Source organism: Patagioenas fasciata, chromosome 2 (genome assembly GCF_037038585.1).
Source record: "Patagioenas fasciata isolate bPatFas1 chromosome 2, bPatFas1.hap1, whole genome shotgun sequence".
Lineage (NCBI taxonomy): Eukaryota > Metazoa > Chordata > Aves > Columbiformes > Columbidae > Patagioenas > Patagioenas fasciata.
The window spans coordinates 131,464,771-131,487,341 of NC_092521.1; the positions used below are offsets into that span (position 1 = coordinate 131,464,771).

Sequence of the window (22,571 nt, forward strand, 5' to 3'; positions counted from 1 at the left end):
CCCAGGAAAGCAGCACACCTATGCTCAGTCCCACAGACACTTAGTCATATGTTCAGCTGGGCTGAAGAATGCAGTATGGGTTTGAGGTCTACAAAAATACATTTCTCTCTCAAAATAGGCCAGGCCAGGCCAACCTCAACTCAGTCTCCAAACACCCTTGAGATCTCATTTCTGTTCTGGATTGCAGGAAACCAAACAACTTTTCCTCTATTTGCAGTTTGCTTCCTCAGGGAAGCAATTTGGAGGCTGAGCTCAGTTCTTCTGAAGGTATGCACATCTTCTGGCTGGCAGAAGGATAGAGATCCCCTATATACAAGTTGGATTTGTCTCCCTTAAAACTTGGCAAGCATAAGCCTTATGCTACTTGGAAAGAAGATGAAACTGTGTTTCTTAGAAGGGTGTTGGCCACTCTTTGCAAGACAAAGCCACTTGATTTCAGAGAGTTTTCCTGTCTCCATAAAAGAATGAGCAGTAAAGCCACCTCTGGTGCGACCATTTGATACAGGTCTCTGGAGACAGACAGATCTGCTATGAGTTGACTTAGATGCTGAAACTAGGAAGAGCTCATACTGGATTTCACCTCAAAATGCACCTGATATGTGTGACAAGGTCTGCTCATACCTGTATGAGGCTGTTGTGTCCTTGCATAGATTTAAAGATTTATACATCAGAAGCTCCTTTTGTGAGGGCAACCCTCTCTAATATGTCAGCAAGACTTGACATCCTCTTCCTTTGTCAGTGCTGTGCGTCAGCATCCCCCTTGGCAGGACAAACCCAAGGCAAGCACACAAGCAATAAAGACAACCATTGCTGCTGCTCTTTCTGATTTATTGTACTTTCTATTATCAGCTCATCAGTTGCTGAGTCCTGTCTGTCTGTCTGCATGGTCAGTCTGCGGCAGAGGATGAATGCAGTTGTGGTTGGTCGCATACTTACTTGAGAGTGTAAAAGGCCTGGTGACAGACAGTCAGGCCACACGTGTGTGTCAGCCACTGACAACATTAAGCCAAAAACTGTTGCATTGATGGGATGTGTGTTCACACCTCATGCAGAGTGCATGAGAGAATAACAACTTGCAAAGTGCCTGATCTCCTTACTGCATTACCAAAAGGGAGAGATCTGACTGCGGCCCTGCTCTGCCATCCTCTTCCTCACTTTGTGTCACACATGGGGGCAGCTGCTGCATCAGGGGTGGCTTTGGGCTGCTTGCTGCCTGCCCGCTGCTGTGACACGAGGTTTCGAAGCACTGCAGGGGAAACGGTTAATGAAATAAGCACACTGTTACTCAGCCGTTTAAACTATTTTCACTTGTGTCAGGTTTCATTTTACAAACCCCTTGTGTTGTGCCTGAAACAAGTTGGCAGTTTGAAGCTTTTGAGAACAGTTTCACAATGGATCATCCAGTATGTGGTAATACATCTTTATGATACCAGACCAGTGCTTTGTACTTCTTCCCTTTAGACCTTCCAGCTGAATTTGAGTTTTTGTTTATGGCACAAGCGTCCTTCCAAGTCCAAATCCCCTCAGCATGCTACAAACCACTGGAAAAGTCTGAGCTTTCAGCTTGTGTTTGCAGTTCAGCTGGCTACAACAATTTACTTGAGAAATAGCTGGCATTTTGTCATCTTCCCTGCTTCTGCAATGTTAGAGCTCTTTCAGTCTTAGAAGAGCTGTGTGAACGAGAAGAAGAACAAAGTCCCACTGCTGAGACATTTAAATGCCGTAAAATGTCACAACATCAGATAAGCTTCAAAATCTTAGAAAAGGATTAAAAGTGCAGAAAGTTTATTGGATGCTGACACGCACTTAATAGCTCTTTCGCATGCAATGACTTCACACAGTGTTTCTGTGCAGTTCTAAATGTCTTGTAAGTGTATAAATTCCATTCAAACATAACCTTTATTATGAGAGCATCAGTAACAGAAAAATCTAATTAAAGGATAAAAGTCTTGGTGGAACTATAACCTTTTTCATATCAAATTGGCAATGAATTAATAGAATTCTACGAAAGATATTATTTCAGAGGAGGACTGACTAGCACAGGGAAAACCCTGCCTTCAACCGCACAGTTTAGTGGAAGTTCCTCCTCTCTCTTCTGCAACCCATCCTCTCCCTTTGTAATTCTGAGTGACTTATTATTCCATGTGGTTGCATCAAAATACATGAAAACAGCAGCTGGACCTTTGAAATCTCCCCATTCTGTTCATCTTTAATCATCTACACTGGGACACTTGCCACGTTGCCACAGTCTATTACACCCAGGCCCGTGGCTGATGAATTACAGCTCTGTCAATCGTCCTGTCTAGCAAATTGCCAGCACATGAGAAGGAACCCAATATCATTATCAGCATTACAGAACACCATGGACAAAGTAATAGCAGGCTACATTTCCCTCGTTCAGTGCTTACTCTAGAAAACTAGGCCATGGTGTCCTTCAAACCATAATGAGAATTACTATTGAGAGCACTGTCAATCTACATAACAGAAGAAATGAGGCTTGACAGTTGAGAAAATTGGGGATAAGTACAGTAGCAGAACCAATCACTGCAAAAGGATTCATTTTATTCCTCCGCACTCAGTCTAAAAAAAAAACAGAAATGACCCAGGCCAAAGATGTTGTCTAATTTGGAGAATATATGTGCTTATCTGCATGTAGCTGTTGATTTTGGCTGGGAAGACTTAGAATGTGATAAAGTTCCATTTAGGACCTGTCTTTCCCTAAACCATAATTAAGTCCAAGGTATGAATGTGCCATGTCACACTGCAGATGGATGTTCAGGAGAACTCTCATGCCTTCTTTTACTATATCCCTATAGAATCACCATCTTTTTGATCCTGTTCTTTGCATTCCAAACATCACTTGCTTCTCTTCTACCCTGATTATTCAGAAATGATTACTCTTCCTTCCAGACTAATTAAAGATATGACAAGTCATTTGAGACATACTGGAAACTGAGAGTCCTCACTGACAGTGACAACAACGGCTCTGCAGGACATCAGTTTTTCAAGTGCCTTTCTCTGTGACCCTTTGCTCCCCACACTGCAGGGTTCCCTCACTCCTGTTTCGGAAGGGCTTTCACCGCTAGCCCCGCCCCCTTTTATTCTCACATCTTGCAGAACAGTCCTTCTTACAGTTGATAACACTGAGGCTGCTGGGTCCTGCAGTTCCATCAGCAGCTCATCAAAGCTGTAGGTCTTCATCTCTGCGACTCTTTCACCCTTGCCTCAAAATTGCTCTGCGGGGCGGTCTGAGCCCTGCTGCAGCCACCCGCAGGTCAGCGGCAGTGGTGGGAGGAGAGGACAGTAACTGTGATGGAAGTGGCAGGTTTGGAAGTTCCCAGCACCGTGAAACACGGGTGTGAGAAAAACCACATTTCTGGGCTCCCTGGGAGGAGTCTGTCAGAGCATCACAAGTAAAGCTACACTTGCTGCCTTCTTGGTGCTAGGGGTAAGCACCTTTGTGTTACACATAGCTGGTGGCAAACAGAAGAATCATCACAGGCCGAAGGAAGAAAAATCGACTAAGTTGCTTTTTTTTTTTTTCTGAGCATCATCACATGAGCTGACAAATACAATGAGAACTTTGAAAGCCAGCCTGGATGCCCCCAGCTGGGTGTCTTCCACTACTGTTGTCCTCTGCCTTTCAAATTGGCTCCCCAGCTTTACGTAGTGGCCATCAGTAGCTTTGCTAAGCTAAAGACATCTCTTGGTGTCAGGTATTTCATGGATACTTCACTACACCATTGGGAAATCCATTTAGATATATAACCTGGTTTCTGCATCCTGGTTTATAGTCGGGGCTTGTGGGACTCAACGCGACCACGTGGTTCTGAATAGCTCTGGAATCTGTGTCTGGTCCCTCATAGTGTCAGTAATGCTGGAGGGAAGAGGCCTGCTTTTAATATTCTTGTGGTACAATAATGGTAATTGTAAACCATGTGCTCTAAATAGATAACAGAAATCTTTTAAAATTTACTCAAAAACACAGGAATTATCTTGTGGCTTTAAATGCATGATCTACTGTAGCAGCTTGTGTTGGCCATTGACCTGGACCAGTTGTTTCAGTAGATAGCTCAAAGTTCTCTCAAACATTACGAAACAGATTATTTTAGGTCCTGATGTATGGCATTTCATCATCCCTTGTTTAGTGCAACACATTGTTACTTTGACATTCTATATAAATTGCAAGGTATCCTTCTTGAGCTTGCTGAATAACTCAGCCTCAATGAAATCCTATGGCTGTGACTACTCACTACTATAAAGAGAAAACATTTGCCTTTATGGATTTCTGTGTTTTGCAGCCTTTTGTCTTATTAAAGGGTTTCACGATTTACCTGCCTCATCTGTATTTGAAACAGTTCAGCAAAACTTAGAAACAGTCATATTTGAATATCAAATATAGCCACTCTTATAGTATAATAGGTATTATTACTTGCAGTGCAGATCACAAGATTATTTTAATCTTGCTCTTCTGATGAAAAATCTATTAACAGAATCTTAAACGTGAGGGTCTGATTTTCAGAGAAATTCAGCACTTGGGGGAATTGCATCAACGTCATTTGCATTTTATATACTTAGGCAATTTGCAAAAGCTGCATTTGGAGTGTTGCTCATAACAGTGTTATTTATTAACCGTTTTAGTAGTTTGTATCTGTACAAGAAAGTAAGTATGCAAAAAAATATAGCATGGCTTGGAAAATGGACTGGGGATGCCTTTTTCTGTTTGGATTATGAAAATAGTGGAATTGATTGATTCTAGAACATATAGTGATCCAACATCTTTTGTGCATTCCCACCAGTACAGGTGCGTATTATCTTTTCAGGGTTCCTACTCCTAGGATCATACTACTTTCAGTAATGTAGTTGCAGCAGACAAAGCTGCAACTACAAATGGCGCTTCTGATTAGCTTGAAACACACTGATTGTATCTGATCATTGTTCTTGCAGTTTTCCTCTAGGCTTTGAGCTGTGGCAAAGATTTTATGTAGGTAGAAAATGCCATTTTTCTTTTGCCAAAATTCTTCCAGGGAGATGCTGTCGGAGTGCTCCATCACATGTGACGGACCATCACTTACAGAAACTTATCTCTAATACAAAATTGAGTTTTTATCTTAAACTGCCACATCTGAGAAGTCTCGCCTGTGACACGGGGGAGGTGAAGGAGCTGGATTTAGTAGCTGATTCCTCTTCCAGGACCGAATATACCCTCTCATACCCAGTTTTGTGCTTAACCTTGTAACTGCTGCTGCCTCCCCTTCCTAAGAGGTCTCCCCAGTTAATACTGGCTCCAGTGCAGCCTCCCCCAGTGTTAAGCTATGCTCACATTACGGTGACCAGACTTTCAGTCCAAAATGATGTATTGTCACAGTGCTGACACCACTGGTGCTCTTCATGCTCCCAGGCTCTTTCTGTTTGTAAACTATTAGCTGTTAAAATCATGTTGGAAAGAATGCTGGAAAAATACACACTTAGCAAATAAGTGTAACACTCTCCAAGGGAATAAACTTTGAACAATGACTGCGAATCAAGGCTCAAAAAAAAAGTATGGTTCTGTAAAACTGTATGCAAATAAATGTAAGTACAAAATACTGCACCCTTGAGAAGGATGTTCAGGAAATGATCTTTCCAGTCCTGCTTGCTGACTGCTCCCTGTCACAGGCATGAAGGTCTCTGAAATGGAGGGACAGCCACTACTCTCCTGGGTAGCTCCCTACCCACTTCCACAATCACAGAATCATACAATAGTTTGGGTTGGAAGGGGCCTTCAAAGGTCATCTAGTCCAACCCCATGGACTGAGCAGGGACATCTTCAACTAGATCAGGCTGCCCAGAGCCCCATCCAGCCTGGCCTTGAATGTCTCCAGCGATGGGGCATCCACCACCTCTCTGGGCAACCTGGGCCAGAGTTTCACCACCCTCATTGCAAAAAATTTCTGCTTCATGTCTGGCCTGAATCTCCCCTCCTTTAGTTTAAAACCATTACCCCTTGTTCTATCACAATAGGCCCTGCTAAAAAGTCTGTCTCTAATTACAGATTCCTGGTTTAACAGGTGATCCTTATTTCTCCATCCAAAGAAATTATGTCTTCTTTTCAGCAATCCTGGCACAAGTAGCAGCACCAGTACATTATACAAAAAGATATTTGAAGATATTGTTACATAATCAGACTTGAGAAATGTAATCATTATTTGGTTAAGGCTGTATCAAAATCACAGTTCTGAAATTCGGAACACAGGCAGATCTGGAGCTGAACCCTAGGGCTTTTTCCGAGATTTCTGGGAAGGTTTTTTATTAATAAAACAATGTCTGAAATAAAAAGTACTTGTGGTGTGAGCCACAGCATAAAGCCCATATTATAAGAATGTAACAAAATCTTTTCATGCTCTTACCAGATAGAAAAAATATTGAACTCCGCAGGTATTGGGACCCCACACAGGCATTCTTATTTATAATCAACTGATAGGATTTGTATTTCAAAACCAGTCAGCACATTCAAGTATGTCTGCTAAGTACATCCCATTGAAAAACTATGTAGGGATCACTGCACACTGGAAAACAGAAGCTAGTGAAACTTAAAGTACGTGGCATTTAAACACAAAAAGTGCTGCCTTCTCACGATTACTATTTATGTCAGTTTATGTCACTCCTAGCTGCCTTCTGCGCGGGTTATTTTTTTTCTGCGATGACATAGTATGTTTCTTCTGCTATTTCAAAAAGTGGTAGGTGTAATTTCCTCCAATTTATCGATGCAGGAAGTTGAGGGCTGAAGAACAAAGCTCAGGCCTTTGAGTTCCTGCGCTGTTTCCTGGCTCTGCCACTTTCCTTCTCCCAGACAGTCACCACCGCACAGATCAGCGCTGTACCCAATGAGAAGATACTCTGCTGCTCCACGTTTATCTCCATGGGAAACAGCTCATAAAACATCTCAGAAGACTCTTGTACGGACTGCAGGTGGCTGAGCAAGACTGGTTGCCCTTCATGAAGCAGGAGATGTTCACGACAGCCAAATCTCTGTTTTTAACTGAAAATCCAACTTGGTTGATTACAATGGATGCTCCACCTAAGCCCTTTGAGGGCTTGTTGTTTCTCTTGTACTAAAGTCCTGTTTCTAATCTTTCTGTTACCCTGTCTTTCCACAGCCTCCCAGAGAACAGAAGTGATGAGTCAGAAAGGGAAGTTTAATAGTGTCCAGAAACAGAAATAACCAGAAAACCTCAGGAGTTTTACTGCCTTTTTCTGAAAACAAGTTGTAATGAACAAAGAGCATCACATGATTTAGTATTGAATATTATCAAACTGGCCTGTCCCACAGCTGCTTTCGAAATACTGAGAGCAGAAGGAATCGGGGGTGGTAAGAACTATGGAGATTTTTTTTTAATGCTTACAGAAGTTCAAAAGACTGGAGGTCATTATAAAATACATGCAGATCTATTAATTTTTAAACTGAGTTATTAAATATTTCATTTAGAAAGCTTAATTGGTCACAATGAGTAGGTGTGAATAGAAAAAGAAAAAAACAGTGGTGAAGTTCTACACCCATTACAGTCAAAAGTGGCAAACTGGTTTCAAAATTTTGCTCACGGTATTAAAACCCCATGGGCTAGTCATCCTCCGGCAGCAGCTCTCCAACTGTTAACTGTATGGGGATAAAATAATTTCAGAGTGAAATAAATGTCATTGCATGTACATACTGTACCATAAATATGGTTGCATGGTGGCCTTTTTGCAAATATTACTCTTAACACTCATTTTGAACCTTCAGGTCACACAAGCATAAACCTGGGTAGGCTAAGGCTTAATGAAAGATGATGATACTGAAGACAGGACATTCAGGAGTTTCCTTGATCTGTGCAGTAAGCAACGCACATAGCAAGAAGAAATCAGTGTTAGCAATAAAATAACATTCATGCAGTAGAAAACTAGGAAATCATACACTGCAAGAGTGGAGGATTCAGTCCTTTCAGATTAGTTCATTTGATTAGTAGACCAGAGTTATAATCTTTAGTCATCTTGGAACTCACTTCCATTTTTCATGCTGGCAACTCTGAATCATCTCTCTGCTGCTTCAACTTCAAAACAGGAAAAAGCGAATACAGTAACCAGCCATGGAGTCTTATAAAATGTTCCTGTGCTGTACAAAGTAGCAGAAAAAAGGCTTGAGTCATACAGCATCTTTCACCGTGCTGCAGGGGCATGCTTGTGAAACCTAGTACTCCTTGCTGCAGTAACCTGAGAATCTTAAGGTACCTGAGAAAAAAGGGAGATTTTGCAACACTGCACGTAAATCCTAGTCCCACTGACTGGAGCAGAAGGCTACCGCCAACAGCAGAAGGACCAGAACTTCATCGGTAGAGCTTCGCTCCCAGCTCTGTTTTGAAGGCTTTTTGCTGTTTCAGTGGCATCAACGGGCTCAGCAGTGCCCCTCGCTAAGTGCTGCTGCGGGAACTCCTGGAGAACAGAGTTGTCTTCTGTAGCTGGCTGGTGAGACCAGAGGATGGAGGACATGGTCCTGGGCTCTGTAATTAACTATTCAATGGGTGCTACATACCACACCAAGCACAACCGGTAAGGAGGGGAGTTTAGGCAGGAAGAACGCAGATGAGGCTTAGAGAGATGCTCCTTTTTCTAACAGTCACTGTTCAGCCATTTTCTTGCATTCAAAAAGAGAATTCGCTATTAGCATCCTCACGGTTAATCTGTGTGTGAACTTTTCCTTTCCCAATTTGTATTTTCTTTCAAATTTAGCAATATGTTGACTCAGACCTCCATACACACCCATACTCACTCACTAATTACTGAAGCCAAACAAAAGCCAAAAAGGCAGTCAGATAAATAGTCACTTGTGTTTTGGCTCCATCTTTCATAGTTCAAAACTATGTAAACAGTTCCACTGTATTACAGAACATTTAAGAAAATAAAGGCAAAAAAAAAGTGTAAAGTCAACCTGTGATTAATTTTATCTGGAATACTTCCCAGCTCTTGGGTGCTTCTTCTTCTATCTAATCCAAACTAAACACTGTAAAAAATGGACTAGAACGCAAAGAACACTTTAAGAACGTGCAACTGAGAAAAATACGCTAACAAAGTTGGTTTTGAAATTATCATCACTGGGTTAACAATAGAGCCTGATACTTTGCTTGCAGGTGTTTATCCTGCATTCTTTTAACATGCAACATGTAAACTCCCTAAAGGATTTTTAGCTACACATCATCCTTCAAAATATCTGCTTGACTGAGTTCATTTTAAGGCTTTATGGTACATACAGATCTGGGTTGAGTATGAATAATGCACAACAGTGACCTCCATTTTAAGGAATCAGCACTACACTTGTGTCCAAACATATTTAAATGGTCACTTAGCTAAATGCATGTATTTTAACTTTTTTATTTTTTAAGCAGATACTATGCAAGGATATTACTCCAAAAAAGTATTCTCTTCCTTTCTAACAAGAAAGAACAGGATCATACAAAACAGGAACATACAAAATCTGATGGCTCTAGCTTATGTGATACTCATCCTTCACTTACTCTTCCTTTTTCCTTAAAATGAGGAAAAAAACCCACCAAACTATGTTTAATCCTTTCAATGTTTCCCCATCTCCTTCCAGGTTGTAATGTGCTAAACAGAAATATACAAATGCTAAGAATACCCAAGCCACCTCAATTCTGATAACCTGGCTAGAGAGACTCCATAGAAACACTTCATGTGTGATATAAATGACATCATTCAGTAAATGCCATGCAGACAGTGGAAGGCCAGGACCACTAATGGAGCTTTCCCAGCTTTTAGGCCTCTTTGAAGTGTCATGCTAACCATACTGACATCTTCCCACAGGCTACACCCTTCAATTAGGACTAAAAGTCAAGAGTAAAATTCCAACAGTCTAGGTTTTGGATTTTCTGATAAAGTGAAACTAACCTTATATATTTACGACTCAGCTGAATCTTGATCTAACACAGTTATTTTGCAATAGATAAATCAGATTTAGATCTGATAGATTTGGCGCTGTAAGACTAACTTCATACTGTCTTGGAGCATAGTTAGCAATGGTGAATTTCATGTTGCTTCCCATCAACTTCAGGCACAATTGGAAGACTTCCAGTTGACAACACAGAGAAGGACTATTTAAAAACCAATGCTTGCAGGAGTTTACGACAGGTTAAATGTTTCATTTTGTACAACACAGAATATAACTCGCTCCTGGTAGGATCATAACATTGAGGCATACAATCTGTCACCAGACACTGAAATTGCTTAGCACCTTCTAAAACTGCTCCTAACCCATGCAGCTTGACATTTAAAAGTGCAGTCTCTAGATGTGACATTTACTATACAAATTGTTTTCATCTTCCCTGTCCCTTTTAATTTTATAATGACTAGAAAATAAATTTAAGTTCCTAATAATTCAAATTCTGTGTAAGTATATCACTGTTCTTGGTCAGAGCTCCATTGACTTTTACAGGATGTTATATATATGTTAATGTTCATGGCAATCTGAATGCAGAAACAGCATCTTGAATTGGTTGAAAAAAAACGCAGAACGCATGTCTTGAAGACCTCCGATTAAAACAATGTTTTTCAACAGATATCGCCATCTTTCCCTTTTTCCCCACAACTGAACAAAAACTGCAGTTTGTAGGGCTTTGCTTGTTTTTCTTCAAATTTATTAGCTTCTGTAATGATATAGTCCATTTTATTGTTAAATCAGAAACAGTAAGAGAACACTCTAGGTTGGTATAGTCATTTTACAATGAGCATATCAGCTACAATACCTTTACCTAATGTTGTCAGAAAACCAAAACAGAACCAGAACAGCAATATTTTTTTTTTTGACAAACCTGCTTATTGAGATATCATCTATTCTGTAAGGAAGAAAATACTTGAAAAATAAAAAAGTTAAAATTTAGTTAAAAGCTTTACTGTCTGGGAGCAATCTCATAAAACTCTTTAATATGAGCACTTCACTTCACAAAATGAAAAACTATTTACAACATTTTGCTTGCAGTTTGGTCACATTATCTACACACATTTGCAGAAGATCTTAGGCAAAATAGGTATGTATCTTCTTCTGACATAGGCTATCAGATTGATTGCACGTTCCTTTTACATAATGGCTCTCCTATAGTGCACTGAAGTCAGTGATCACTGTCTAATTACATTCTCATTTTAATTTATGGCTCAACAATAAAATCAATACCACTTCAAACCCAAATATCTGAGCGGCTGAATTACATACAGTGTGAAACACATGGATTCTACTTTTTTGGACCTGATTTTCAAAAGAATAATTCCCTTCACCAGCACAATTAACAAATTGTGCAAAGAAATAAAGAACCTGTGCACCCAATTTGTTTGAAAATCAAGGCATCTTGTTAAATTCTGTCAACTGATTTCCCTCTAGTTACAGCTCATTCAACTAACGTTCATTTCCCTATGGCACTATAATGAACTTTTCAGCACGCTATTACTGAATTACAGTATCTTTTACATATATACTATATTTTGGCCAATAATGTAATTTCCATGTTACACAATATCATTGCCTTCACAAGCAGAGTTGCTACATACATTCACAGTTTCAACAGATTGCAATTAGCTTCTCCAGTTGTGCTTTAAAAATTCCAAATATTTTCCAACAGTAAGTGCAAAGCAAAAGTCCTATGCAGCTACAATTGGTCACAGAGTTATAAACTCCATAATTATGAGAAGAGCGTTCTCTCATTCTCCATTTTCATCACCTGCTTTTTCAGGTATCACTTCCAGACTTCGACGGGGCTTTGAGATTTCTGCATTTTCAGTGCCTGGCTTATTGAGTCCACACGTAAGAGTGGCATAATGGATTTGTTTCAGATTCTCCAGTGCTTCATTTTTAGCATATTTGAGCAGATCAGCTTGTCCCTGCAAGAAAAAAATGCAATCAGTATACACGATAGATAACAGGACTATCCTTTTCCACCTTCTGTTTCTTTCAGATTAATGGTACAGTTGTCCTGCTCAAAAAAAGAAAAAAATTAGCAAACAAACGAAACTCAAAAAAATCCAAAACAAACCAAAATCAGCCAACAAAACTAAAAAATGAATTATTTGAAGCTAGCAAGAACCAACCTCTTTGCTTTCTCTGGAGCCAACTGGTTGCATAAACAAAGGGAAAGGGATAATTTCTACCTAAGAGCTTTCAGGAAAGTAATGTGTACTGTATTTTTATTCCAAGGGGACTGTAAGTGTTTCTGCATAGGCAAAATGGTGAAGGCTGATTTTAATACTTCAGGAAGCCATTAAACTCTTCCAGGTTTTTTGTTCTTTGAGATTTTTTTAATCCTAGCAACTTGTTTCATTCAATAGCAGCATGGTAAAGGATCAAAGTCTGTCAAAGAATGATATATGAAAACACAGGTTGGCAAGCAACATGTAAAAAGGACAGCGATGACAAAAACTTCACAGGATTGTTTGCAGTTCAGCGCTGTCACTGTCCCTCTTTACTTGCACTTATTCTTCGTAAAGCTGTAAGAGAAGCTGTACCAGACTTCAGTGACTTGGCTCTGTCCTGCAGTATTAGCTACTCCATCTGTTTGTATTGATTAAAGGCCTCTCATTAGCAGACTCTGGGCTGCCTTTCCTGCAGACGTTACCTGCCCTGCCCATGTGCAGGCAGTGAGCAAAGCTGCAGCACGTGGTGAGCACGTGTGTCTTTCTGGTTCACCCAGAAAAGTTCACAAACATGCAGAAAGTCTGCAAGAGCCAGAGGGGCCACGCTGTGCCTGCGCTCCCGAGGGAGAACTGCCCCTCAGCTTACAGAAAAGCAAAAGCTTCAGAAATAGCAGATCTTACACCGCGTCATTTCCAATGGAGGGGAGGGGAAAGCACAGACACACACACAGACCAACCAACCAACCCCAGGTACTGAAGTGCCTTGAGACTGTCAGTTCCTATAATGTCTAATAAGGTATGAGCACTGACTGCACCCTTTCCTGTAACTGGGGTATTCATGTCTGGCCTGTGTAAATTCTGGTTCCTGACAGACACTTCTCTTGAAGAGATGCTGATGTCTCTTCTAGAGACATAACAGCCATGTTGCCCCTCCTCTCCAAATAAGACTGAAATCCAACTTTACTTTTTGATTTAAAAAAGAAAGGACGAGAGGTAGAATGGTAGTCAGACAAAAGCGTGTGCACTCACAGCATGCTACTTTCTCCAACAACTCAGAACATAAATAGTAGCCTATGAAGTAAGTAGAATTATGCATTTGAGGCACACAAAACAAAAGCAAATATTGCTTTCTTCAAAGAAATAATGCCCCCTCCCCTTATCCTAGACTATAACAGTCCATGTGACCAGAGAGGAAAAAATCCAGAAGTTCACTGATCACAGCACAAGTTTCAGTAATATTTTCTTCCAAAGAAAACCAGGAGTACACTTTTTTTTTAATCACATATTTTTTTCAAACTGACAAACAACTAAAAGCTAATTTAAAACACTACAGCAGACTAAATGAGTCATATCTGGAGTGCATCTGTTTCTAGACCAAGTTCCATTTTACATGGATTAGTAGAATATAGTCCTGGAACTTTAATCAAGTTGTTTATTATAGGCAGAGCTGCTAGCAACAGTCTATTAATAAGGTTGCCCAAAACTTCTCATTTACCCACTCCTCCCCCCTGCTATTAGTTGCTTATATGCTTGCCAAACCTTAACTACTCAAGCTGATACTTTCTATGCAGGATTTTTGCCTTTGGCAGATTTTATTATTATTACTGTTTAATATTATTATTTAACCTCATCCATATGGTTCATTCAGTTCTGAAAATAAAGACAGGAAAATGCTGTAAGATTTTTTTTAACAATCTTCCACTCTTCCCTCCCCACTCCCACTTGGGGTAGGGACTTGTAATTCAAATGACTTCAGGGCCTCAGAGCAGTGGATCCAAGTTATGAGTTTTTAATAAACAAAAATCAGATTTTGAACGTGGTTAGTGAAATCACTCAGGATTTAATTCTCAATCATTCTTCACTTCTTGACAGCTTCAGCATGTGGCAAGACAATGCATTTTCCATTCCCATGCAATAATGAATATGTGTTAGAAGAAAAAGTTGGGTTTTTCCTGTATGGCTCCTCCAAGCTGTCTTACCACCGCAATTTAGTTGCCAACACAGGCAGTCCTAAGTCAGACTGAAGGAGGGGAAGGAAGAGCCTGGGACAGGGACTCTGGTGAGCAGGCAGATGGAGAGAAGGAGGGGGCAAGAGTGATCTCTGGGACTGACCTGGCAAGAAGTCCGCAACTGCAGAAATGGAAGCTGGACTGTACTAAATGAAGTAGAGACTAGCTGTCACTGAAAGAGGACATTGAAATGATGGAAAAGGAACACAGTGTAACGATGAATTTGCATCAGGTAAGTGAGCAGAGAAAGGGAAAGACTGAGGCAGCATTTGGGATTTGAATACAGAAGGAAAACAGATCGACAAAAACCACCATGTTGAAAGAAGCCTGAAAATGACAGACAAGTAGAAGGACTAACAACTCAAAAAGAGTGAGAGAGCTTGGTGACGAGACTAAAAGCTGTTGAGAGAGAAAAACAAGCAAAAATGCAAAGCAGGGAGAAGACTGCAGACTACAATGAAATCAGGTAAGGTGATGAGAAAGCTAAAATTAAGACTCATCAGGAAGGATCACTAGAAGAGGCAAAGAGGGGGCAATATGAACTGCAAAGCAATGGGACAAAACTAACAGAAGAGAAAATTAGGTAGCAAGGAGGAACAGAATACTGGATGGAGGGTAAGGGTAAGGAGGGCTTAGCTGGAATGGCTGGATTTTCAGCAGGGAACTGATCAGGGAAGATTAACTTTGTAGACAAGAGAGGTTCTTAGATAGGGGGCTGGCTTACTGCAGACAACAGGAGTTCAGACTAAACACATTTGGCCAAGTGGGACCAAGTTTAGACCAGCATGAAACAGAAAAATTAATCTGTGTACATTAGATGCTTCTCCAACACTTAGAATGAAACAATTGATTTCTGAATGCCACTGAACGCAGAGAAGTGTTTGTGAAATCAACTGTGTTGTCATTATCTGCTGGCATGTCATGTTTACAAAGGAAAAAAGAGCCAACCACTGCTACTAGATATGGCACAAGCTCAAGTGAGAGAGGTCTGTGCAACTGATGTAAAGAGCCTCGCTCTGTTGATGGACCATCCTGACGCCATATGGTGGGGAAAAAAAGCAGTATGCATCTTAAAAATTCAAGTTTTAGTCACAGTGAATTCTGTTCAATAGGAACACAAAGCATCTGAAACGCAGAAAAGTAAAAAAGTCATCCAAATCTGAAAAAATTGTCCCCACACACTCAGTTAAAAGAACTCAAATTCCTTCCTTCTAGTTATATATCAAATGTCTCTTGTCCAAGGGCTCTCAAGATTCAGTTGCAATTCTTCATATTCTATGCATTCTGTAGCTACATAACATCCTGTGCCTTTGATTTAGTAAGTAAAATTAATAGTACAGCCAGTTGACTACAAGCTGAAACACAAGAATCTCTTCCATCTATGGGGTACTGGGAGGCCTTTCACTTTCTTACCAGCCCCAAAGGGCTATACACTACATGCTCTTAAAATGCATATTGTAAAGCAAATACAAGAAACCTATAACTATAAATGGCTCAGACCCTAGTCAAGCAGAATTAGCATAAGGAAGTAAAGAAAAATTTACACTCAAAGATACAAAGCTGGTCCACAGAGACAATTCAATGCTAGAATCTGGAACAGCTGCGGAACCAAACCCACATGATGTTTCTCACTATATGGCAGGGCTGGCTCTGTCAGCCTTTCACCGCAGGTAACTGGGAATGAATTCAGTACTTTAGTGTTGTCTGGCAAACACACCACAAAAGTCAAATTTACTCCCAGGACTGCGGCTAAAAGGCATTTTGTGATAATTCCCATCTAGGAACAGGACCAGTACAGGCCTTGCAGAGCACTGGGAGAGCACTGTCCCCATGGCAGCAGACGGCAACCCCTGCTCCCTCCACTGAGGTTAAAATCCACTAACAGAACTGAGCACTATGGAACTTTAATACTTATCTCACATAATGATGTTGACAAGCTTCAGAAAATTAATCAAGCATCAAGCTGCTTTGTAGGCAGACATGAAAAAGACCTTAAAAACAACAAAGAACAAAACTGAAATTCATTCATAAGCTTTCAATAAACAACAACAATGAAAGATTTGAATTAATGTGGAAGCCAAATTCAATATCCTTCATACCTCTCTGACCCAATATGCCTGTGCGAACTACTCTGGGTTTGTTTGTTTGTTTGGGGAGGGAGGGGTGGTAGGGTTTTTTTAATCAACATTAACAATCTTCTGTTTGTTTTGATACTTGTGGCTAAAAGGCAGTGTTTCCACTGAAAGATAGCTCCTGAAAGGTAATTAAAAGCAAAACCAAAATGGTTCCTACCAGTTCTCGTACATACAAAATGACATATCATTTCAGGGTCAACTAGAATGTCTCAACACAGCTGCCTTTATAATTTGATATGTATTCACTCATGATTTTTGGTTAACAGGTTCTTCAGTGAGTGTGTGAACATGAAAGTAAAACGGTAGAGATGACATTTGAAATAACTGCATGAGCAGTGTTTCCCCCAAAAAATCCCAAGAAACTCTATCAGTAATGACTGGGCTTTAGTTTGGGTTCTGGAACCCAAAGCTTTTATCAGGAAAAGTAAGAAGCCAGCATCCTTTTCTCAAAGTGTTTCTCTGAGTGGTGGTTGGTAAGTACAACGGGACATACTGCAGTGTTCCATGCCCACCTGATGTGCTCTGATTGCATTTACAGAATCAGAACATAAAGGACTTAACTTCTAAACATGGGTTTAATTAGGAGTCAAAGTCCCATCAAATCAGCAACATCAAGAGACCAGTAGTTTTAGACAGTGAAATGGAACTGGAATGCGGAGGTTTCCTGAGTGCCTACAGGAATAGGCAGCAGCTATGAGAGGCTTAACAAATGCCCCACCGTGACAACAGTGCTGCCTGAATCCACTTGTAGATTTATCCCACAAAATTCAGACTATCTAATATATATATTTAAGAAGCTGCACCCCTATAAGTGCCTATAGTGTTCCATTTATAAATGCATTTATAAAAAATAATCTAGGTGCAGAACCCATGTCATTACAGAGATAACAGATGCCACGAACCGCATGCCTTGGGATTTCTTTCAAGCCAAATTAACTGGTGTTGTCTAGCATGACATCTAAAAACTCAGAGCCAACAAGAAGTATCTAACAAATGCTGGAGTTAGGAGTCCCACCTTCATTCTGAGGACTTAACTGAATTCTTTGTAAGTGTTTAGAACAGGTCTTTGTTGCAGAGACTCATTTAAAGATGCTGTTATGCGCTTCCTATAGGTATCTATCTCAAATTCTGAGCCTATGTAAGTTTTTTTCAAAGTTTTGCTTGTAGGAGTCTGCTGCAACAGCATTTACACTGATTTTATTTCTTCAACTGTGTACTCCTGGCAGGAAATGTGATTATCTATGTTTAGAAAATGAGAGTGCCATCAGTCTGAGTAATAATAAATAAATTACTCGCAAATGATCTTGCACACTGCCTATTTGAAACAGAGCAATATTCTAACACTCTACAATCTCTAAATCTCTCAGGCAACAAAGTTTACTAAAACAGACTAAATTTATTCTAAGTGACGTCCTAAAGTTAAACAAATATCTCTGTGTGGATATATGGGGTGCATAAGAATGGGAATGTGTGCATATACACACTCACAAATTGAACAGAGATACTTAAGATGAATTCAAACATACTATACCAATAATAAATTTGGCCACATGCCTTCAAATCAGGAAAAAGAAAATCATTGAAAATAGTAACTGTAACATGCACATGCGCGCACACACACACATATAGATATTTAATAGCTACGTCAGATGTACTAAACAAAGAGTTCCCCTACAATTAAGCTGTCAATTTTGTTATTTTATCAAACTTTCCATTGCATCAACTGTAGTCAAAATGTCCCAACTGAAAAAAAAAAAACGATCAATATGCACCTTGAGGGTAAAATGCCGCTTAATCGGTTTGGAAAAAATATTAGCCACACTGTGAGCATTCGGTGATTCCTCTGTGAGGGAGCTGAGGATGTTGCCTGTGCAGAATTATTTAGTAATGCTGTTCGGAGCCACACAGCAATTCCTAAGTCGTAGACAAGAGACCGTGTAAAATACTGTTCCTAATTACAGGAAGCATAAAAAGTTAAACATATCTAAGCACGGCACTGCCTTTAGTGTGTTGGTTGTTGAACAGTAAAATTTGGGCCACTGAATAGGCAGGGGTTTATTTTTGTGGTATTTAAGAGGGAAGTTAATTTGACATAGGCAGGGAATTCAATAGAAAAAACAAATTCTTAAAGCGGGTCAGATTGTCACTTTCCTGATAAATTTTTACTCTAAAAAATGTGGGCTTTTACCTTCCATCCCTGTCCTCACATACTTTTTAGAGAACAGGAAATGGAAAAACATTACATTAGATTGAAATTATGACTGTAGGTCTTTTTCTACAGACAGGAAGAGTAATGTCTTAGAACCTGATAAACTTTTTCTATTTTATTATGTAAGGCAAGACAAGTTATGGTTACAGCCTATAGAGAAGAGTCTGCAGTGGAAAAAATGCAATGTTTTATTTCAAACAATTCACAACCTCTAACTTCAGTACATCTAAATGTGAATAACAATACCTAAAAGATGTCTATTTGAACAGTAATATTTGTAAATCACTTTTAAGATCTACCAACATGTAAGAATTTTCTCTAATTTTCTCTTGTTAAAGTTTAAGCAACAGGCTGATTAGACATCTCATCATTTTTTTTGGATAAAGTATCAAGTACGGGACTAATTGTACCCTCCTACAGAAAGAACCTTAATCAGCGAGTAGGAAAAAACCCAAGTCAATGTTGAAGAGATTTTCTCAATAATCTCTTCAAAAGGAAGGCCTTCTTACTTCATAATTATGTTAATCCCAAGGATATGCATAGAAGCCCTTCAGTGTTTGAAGAGCCAGATCTGCCGTGCGGGTTCTCCAGTTCCTACCTACACAGAAATCAGAACTTCACATTCCAGTTGCTCATCAGCTGCAAACCTCCCCCCTCCCACAACCCTTGTGTTCTAGGTGCCAATCAGAGATGAAGCAGAGGGACGGTTGTTTCAGACAGCATTACAATAGCTATGTCTATCCAGGCTGATATCTGATACCTTTGACAGAAAAGTAAAGAAGGGATAACAATTTGTTTCTTTGACATTTCCAAACCTACTGAACTGACTCCCCTCCTCTCTATTCCCCAGGTCACACAGGAACAGTATTTGACACATCCCATACACGGTCTTCAGGGAACTCCTCTCTAGTAAAGGAAAAGTGATAGTCTGGTCCTTTTACCTATAAACAGAACCCACATGCATATTTGTAGAATATATTAACTACATATGCAAATTTCTCCTCTTTTTTATTATCTTCTGCATTGGAATTGTGTGGCGTAACACAAGGGGGGACCAGAGTACCAAGCAACACTGTGGAAAGTTTAACACTTGAAACCAAGATGGAAAGCTGGAGAAATACATGTGTATTACTGCTTTTCTGTAGTAGTTCACTGTCAAAAGAGAGGATAGGGAATTCTACTTTCAATAAGAACTAAAAATAAAAAAAAATATGTGTGAGAAAATAATTTTCTCTATAATTAAAACAGACTTTATAGTTCAATGTTGTGATGAAATATTTGATTGAGTGGGAGAGAAGAACTCATTAGTGGATGTAAACACAAAACTTGAGTAATTTGGGCTAGAAGGATAGTGTCAAGGGAATAAATTAAGGAAGGCAGTTTTGCTGGCTCTGTAACATTTTATATACTTTGCTGAGATGAAAGACCAGCTATAAGAAATCTGAACTGTTCCACATTCTAGTTTCTTGAGGGTTTCTGCCTGAAAGCTTTTTTATACTTTAGAACTTACTGTTGTGTCAAAAGGTAAGCAAATGCACTCAACAAAATGCAAACAGAATCTCCCAGTCCATATACACTCAACTTACTCCAGTGTGAATTACTAATACAATTTTTATGTATCATTAATCATCATTCCCCACTGACTGAAGTAGCAACAGGTTCCCTTTTATTTTTTTTTTTTTTAGTAACAGCATTAACCTTAACACTCTTGCTCCCTTTCAAATCACAAAGCAGGATCTAAGCAGCAGCATCATTTCCTCCCAGCCCCAGTCACTACATAGAAATCAATACTCATTGTTTCACCCATGTATTCCAGATTGCAGTGGATCCTGTTGACGCTAAAAAGTTGTAAGAAGAAAATGTCAGACAAACTAAACGAAACAACCCTCTGCGACAATATAAAAGAAGAAAAATCTTCATTGAGAGTCCGTTGTGTTTTCAAGTTATGTAAACTAAACTGAATATGATGATATAAGTGAATAAATCAAATTGAACGGTGACACAGAATAATGACCAGTAACAATATTAGAATATCAGTTGTGAATGGAAAAAGATAGTAACTAACCAAAGGAAGACACATTACCTTTAAAATTGTAATGTTCCACGTAAAACTTTCTACTGATTTTTGCAGTTTTCTTTCTTTTAAACCTTCTCTTGCTCCTATATTGTGCAGGTTTTCATGAAACTCCATTGCTGTGGAGAATAAAAGAGGGAAGAATATAGTAACTACTATAATGCATTTTTGTGATCATAGAGAGATTTGAAACTTGTAAGGCAAAAGGACAGTGATAAAGCTTCAGAAATTTTGTTCTTCAAGCAGGAATGTATCTGACCCAGTAATGTGCAATGATATACAACATGCCAATATATACAGACCTCTAAGCCAAAATCCACACTGAAGTACCTGCTGGGTCACTGCTATATGCAGACGGAGCCAAGCAAATATTTACTATACAAAAATATTCTTTAAGCACAGCCAAATTTGTCGCTCTACATGTAAAAACCTCTTTGTGAGTTGCTATAGAATGGAAACAGTAACTTAACAAAATACTCTATCCCAACAAATTTATTTTGTGCCCTGCTCTTTTATGCACTACATTTATATCACAGTTGTCCAGATAACAGCTTACATGCTGGGGCCAGTCCAGAGAATAACTTTCTCACTGTACCCTGAAGAGAAAAAAGGCATTGCTGTGCAGGAAGAGCGCCAAGTGAACCGCCAAGGACATTTAACCACAACCATGTAAACTACTATGTCCACAAAACCTGTACCTGACAAACTCCAAACAAAAATTTTTGGCAAAATTCAGATTAGTTTGACCTAAACATTTAGTAACCAGAGATTTAGTTTTAACCCAGCACACTGCACAGATCTAAGAAAAATAATTTGCTTTCCATTGTGCTGTTACAAGTCATATAAAAATAAATTTGAAATTTTCCTTCCTACAGGGGAAGTAAAATGTCCTTCCACGAGTACACACATCAATCCAACATGGATTACACAAATTCTCCTATGGAAATCATACATTAAGTTGTGCTCTGAAGATCATGGTCAGTTATAACATAAAAGGTATTTTGAGGGCAAAAGCTGGCAAGTGGTTGTGACATACACCTATGAACGTAAAATTGAGTTATAGCTTAACAACAAATCATTTTAATTATATCGATTGTGATCTTCTATTTGCTCAGTGAGTATATGTGCTTCAAAAATTACATGTAATTAATTATAATGGAATAACCAGACAAACTTGCGTTGGCTGTCAATCCTAGAGTAGACTGACTTTCAAGGACATTATAGTATCTGTTCTTCATAAACTGTCTACCCCACACTCAAGTCCCATTATGAGATATAACTGACTGTTCTCATTGTACATTCCCTTACCTTACTCCCATATATATATGCACACATCTCTTTTAATAATTACTTCATAAATTCATTTGAAAAACAAGATCGTTCTTTTTAGTTTTTCTATTTTAAATTTTACTACAAGGAAACCCTGAATTAAATTGCTGTATCATTTTTATATTAAACACTTCTCCACAACTCTGACTGCCTCTAGAGTACAGACTCAAGTAAAACCATTCATATTCTGTTTCCCCAAAACAGATTTCTAACCAGGTGAGAAATAAATGTTCATTCATCCATCACTGTTTCCAAATATCCATTTCCTCTTCACATCATCCAAAAAAAATAAACTCCCAATATGATCATGGAAAGATTATGCACATGTCCATATTTATAACACTACATTTCTAGAGCTACCACAAAAATACAAATTTTCTCATTTGTACCATGAATTCTGAGACTATACTGCTAAACTTTTGGACTTCTGTACCTCATTTCCAGTGTTATAAATATTGCCCTTCAAATCCATGGGAAGTGGTGATCGATAACAACCTTGAACTGAAGCCACTCAGAGAGATATTAAGAATAATGGTGAGGGCCTGCATGATCGATGTAGAGTATGAATGCAGCACTGCATTTCACTTTTAACTACATCTCTCTTAGTATTTCCCTTTTATGCCCCTGCTTGGTTTTCTTGCATTTTACTTTGGAACTACTTCATGTAT

General features: G+C 39.2%; 1 protein-coding gene across 3 annotated transcripts in view; it reads right to left on the reverse strand.

Moving 5' to 3' along the window:
- Positions 1-10,148: 10,148 nt before the first annotated feature.
- Positions 10,149-22,571, reverse strand: part of PLCL2 (phospholipase C like 2) — a 106,257-nt gene continuing 93,834 nt past the window's right edge. For all 3 annotated transcript variants that reach the window (XM_065831952.2, XM_071804969.1, XM_071804970.1), the window contains exons 6-7: positions 20,584-20,693; positions 10,149-11,898 (exon numbers count right to left, since the gene is read on the reverse strand). In XM_065831952.2, coding sequence (XP_065688024.1) covers positions 11,719-11,898; positions 20,584-20,693 — 290 coding nt within the window. In that variant the 3' untranslated portion in view covers positions 10,149-11,718. The remainder of the gene's footprint in view (positions 11,899-20,583; positions 20,694-22,571) is intronic.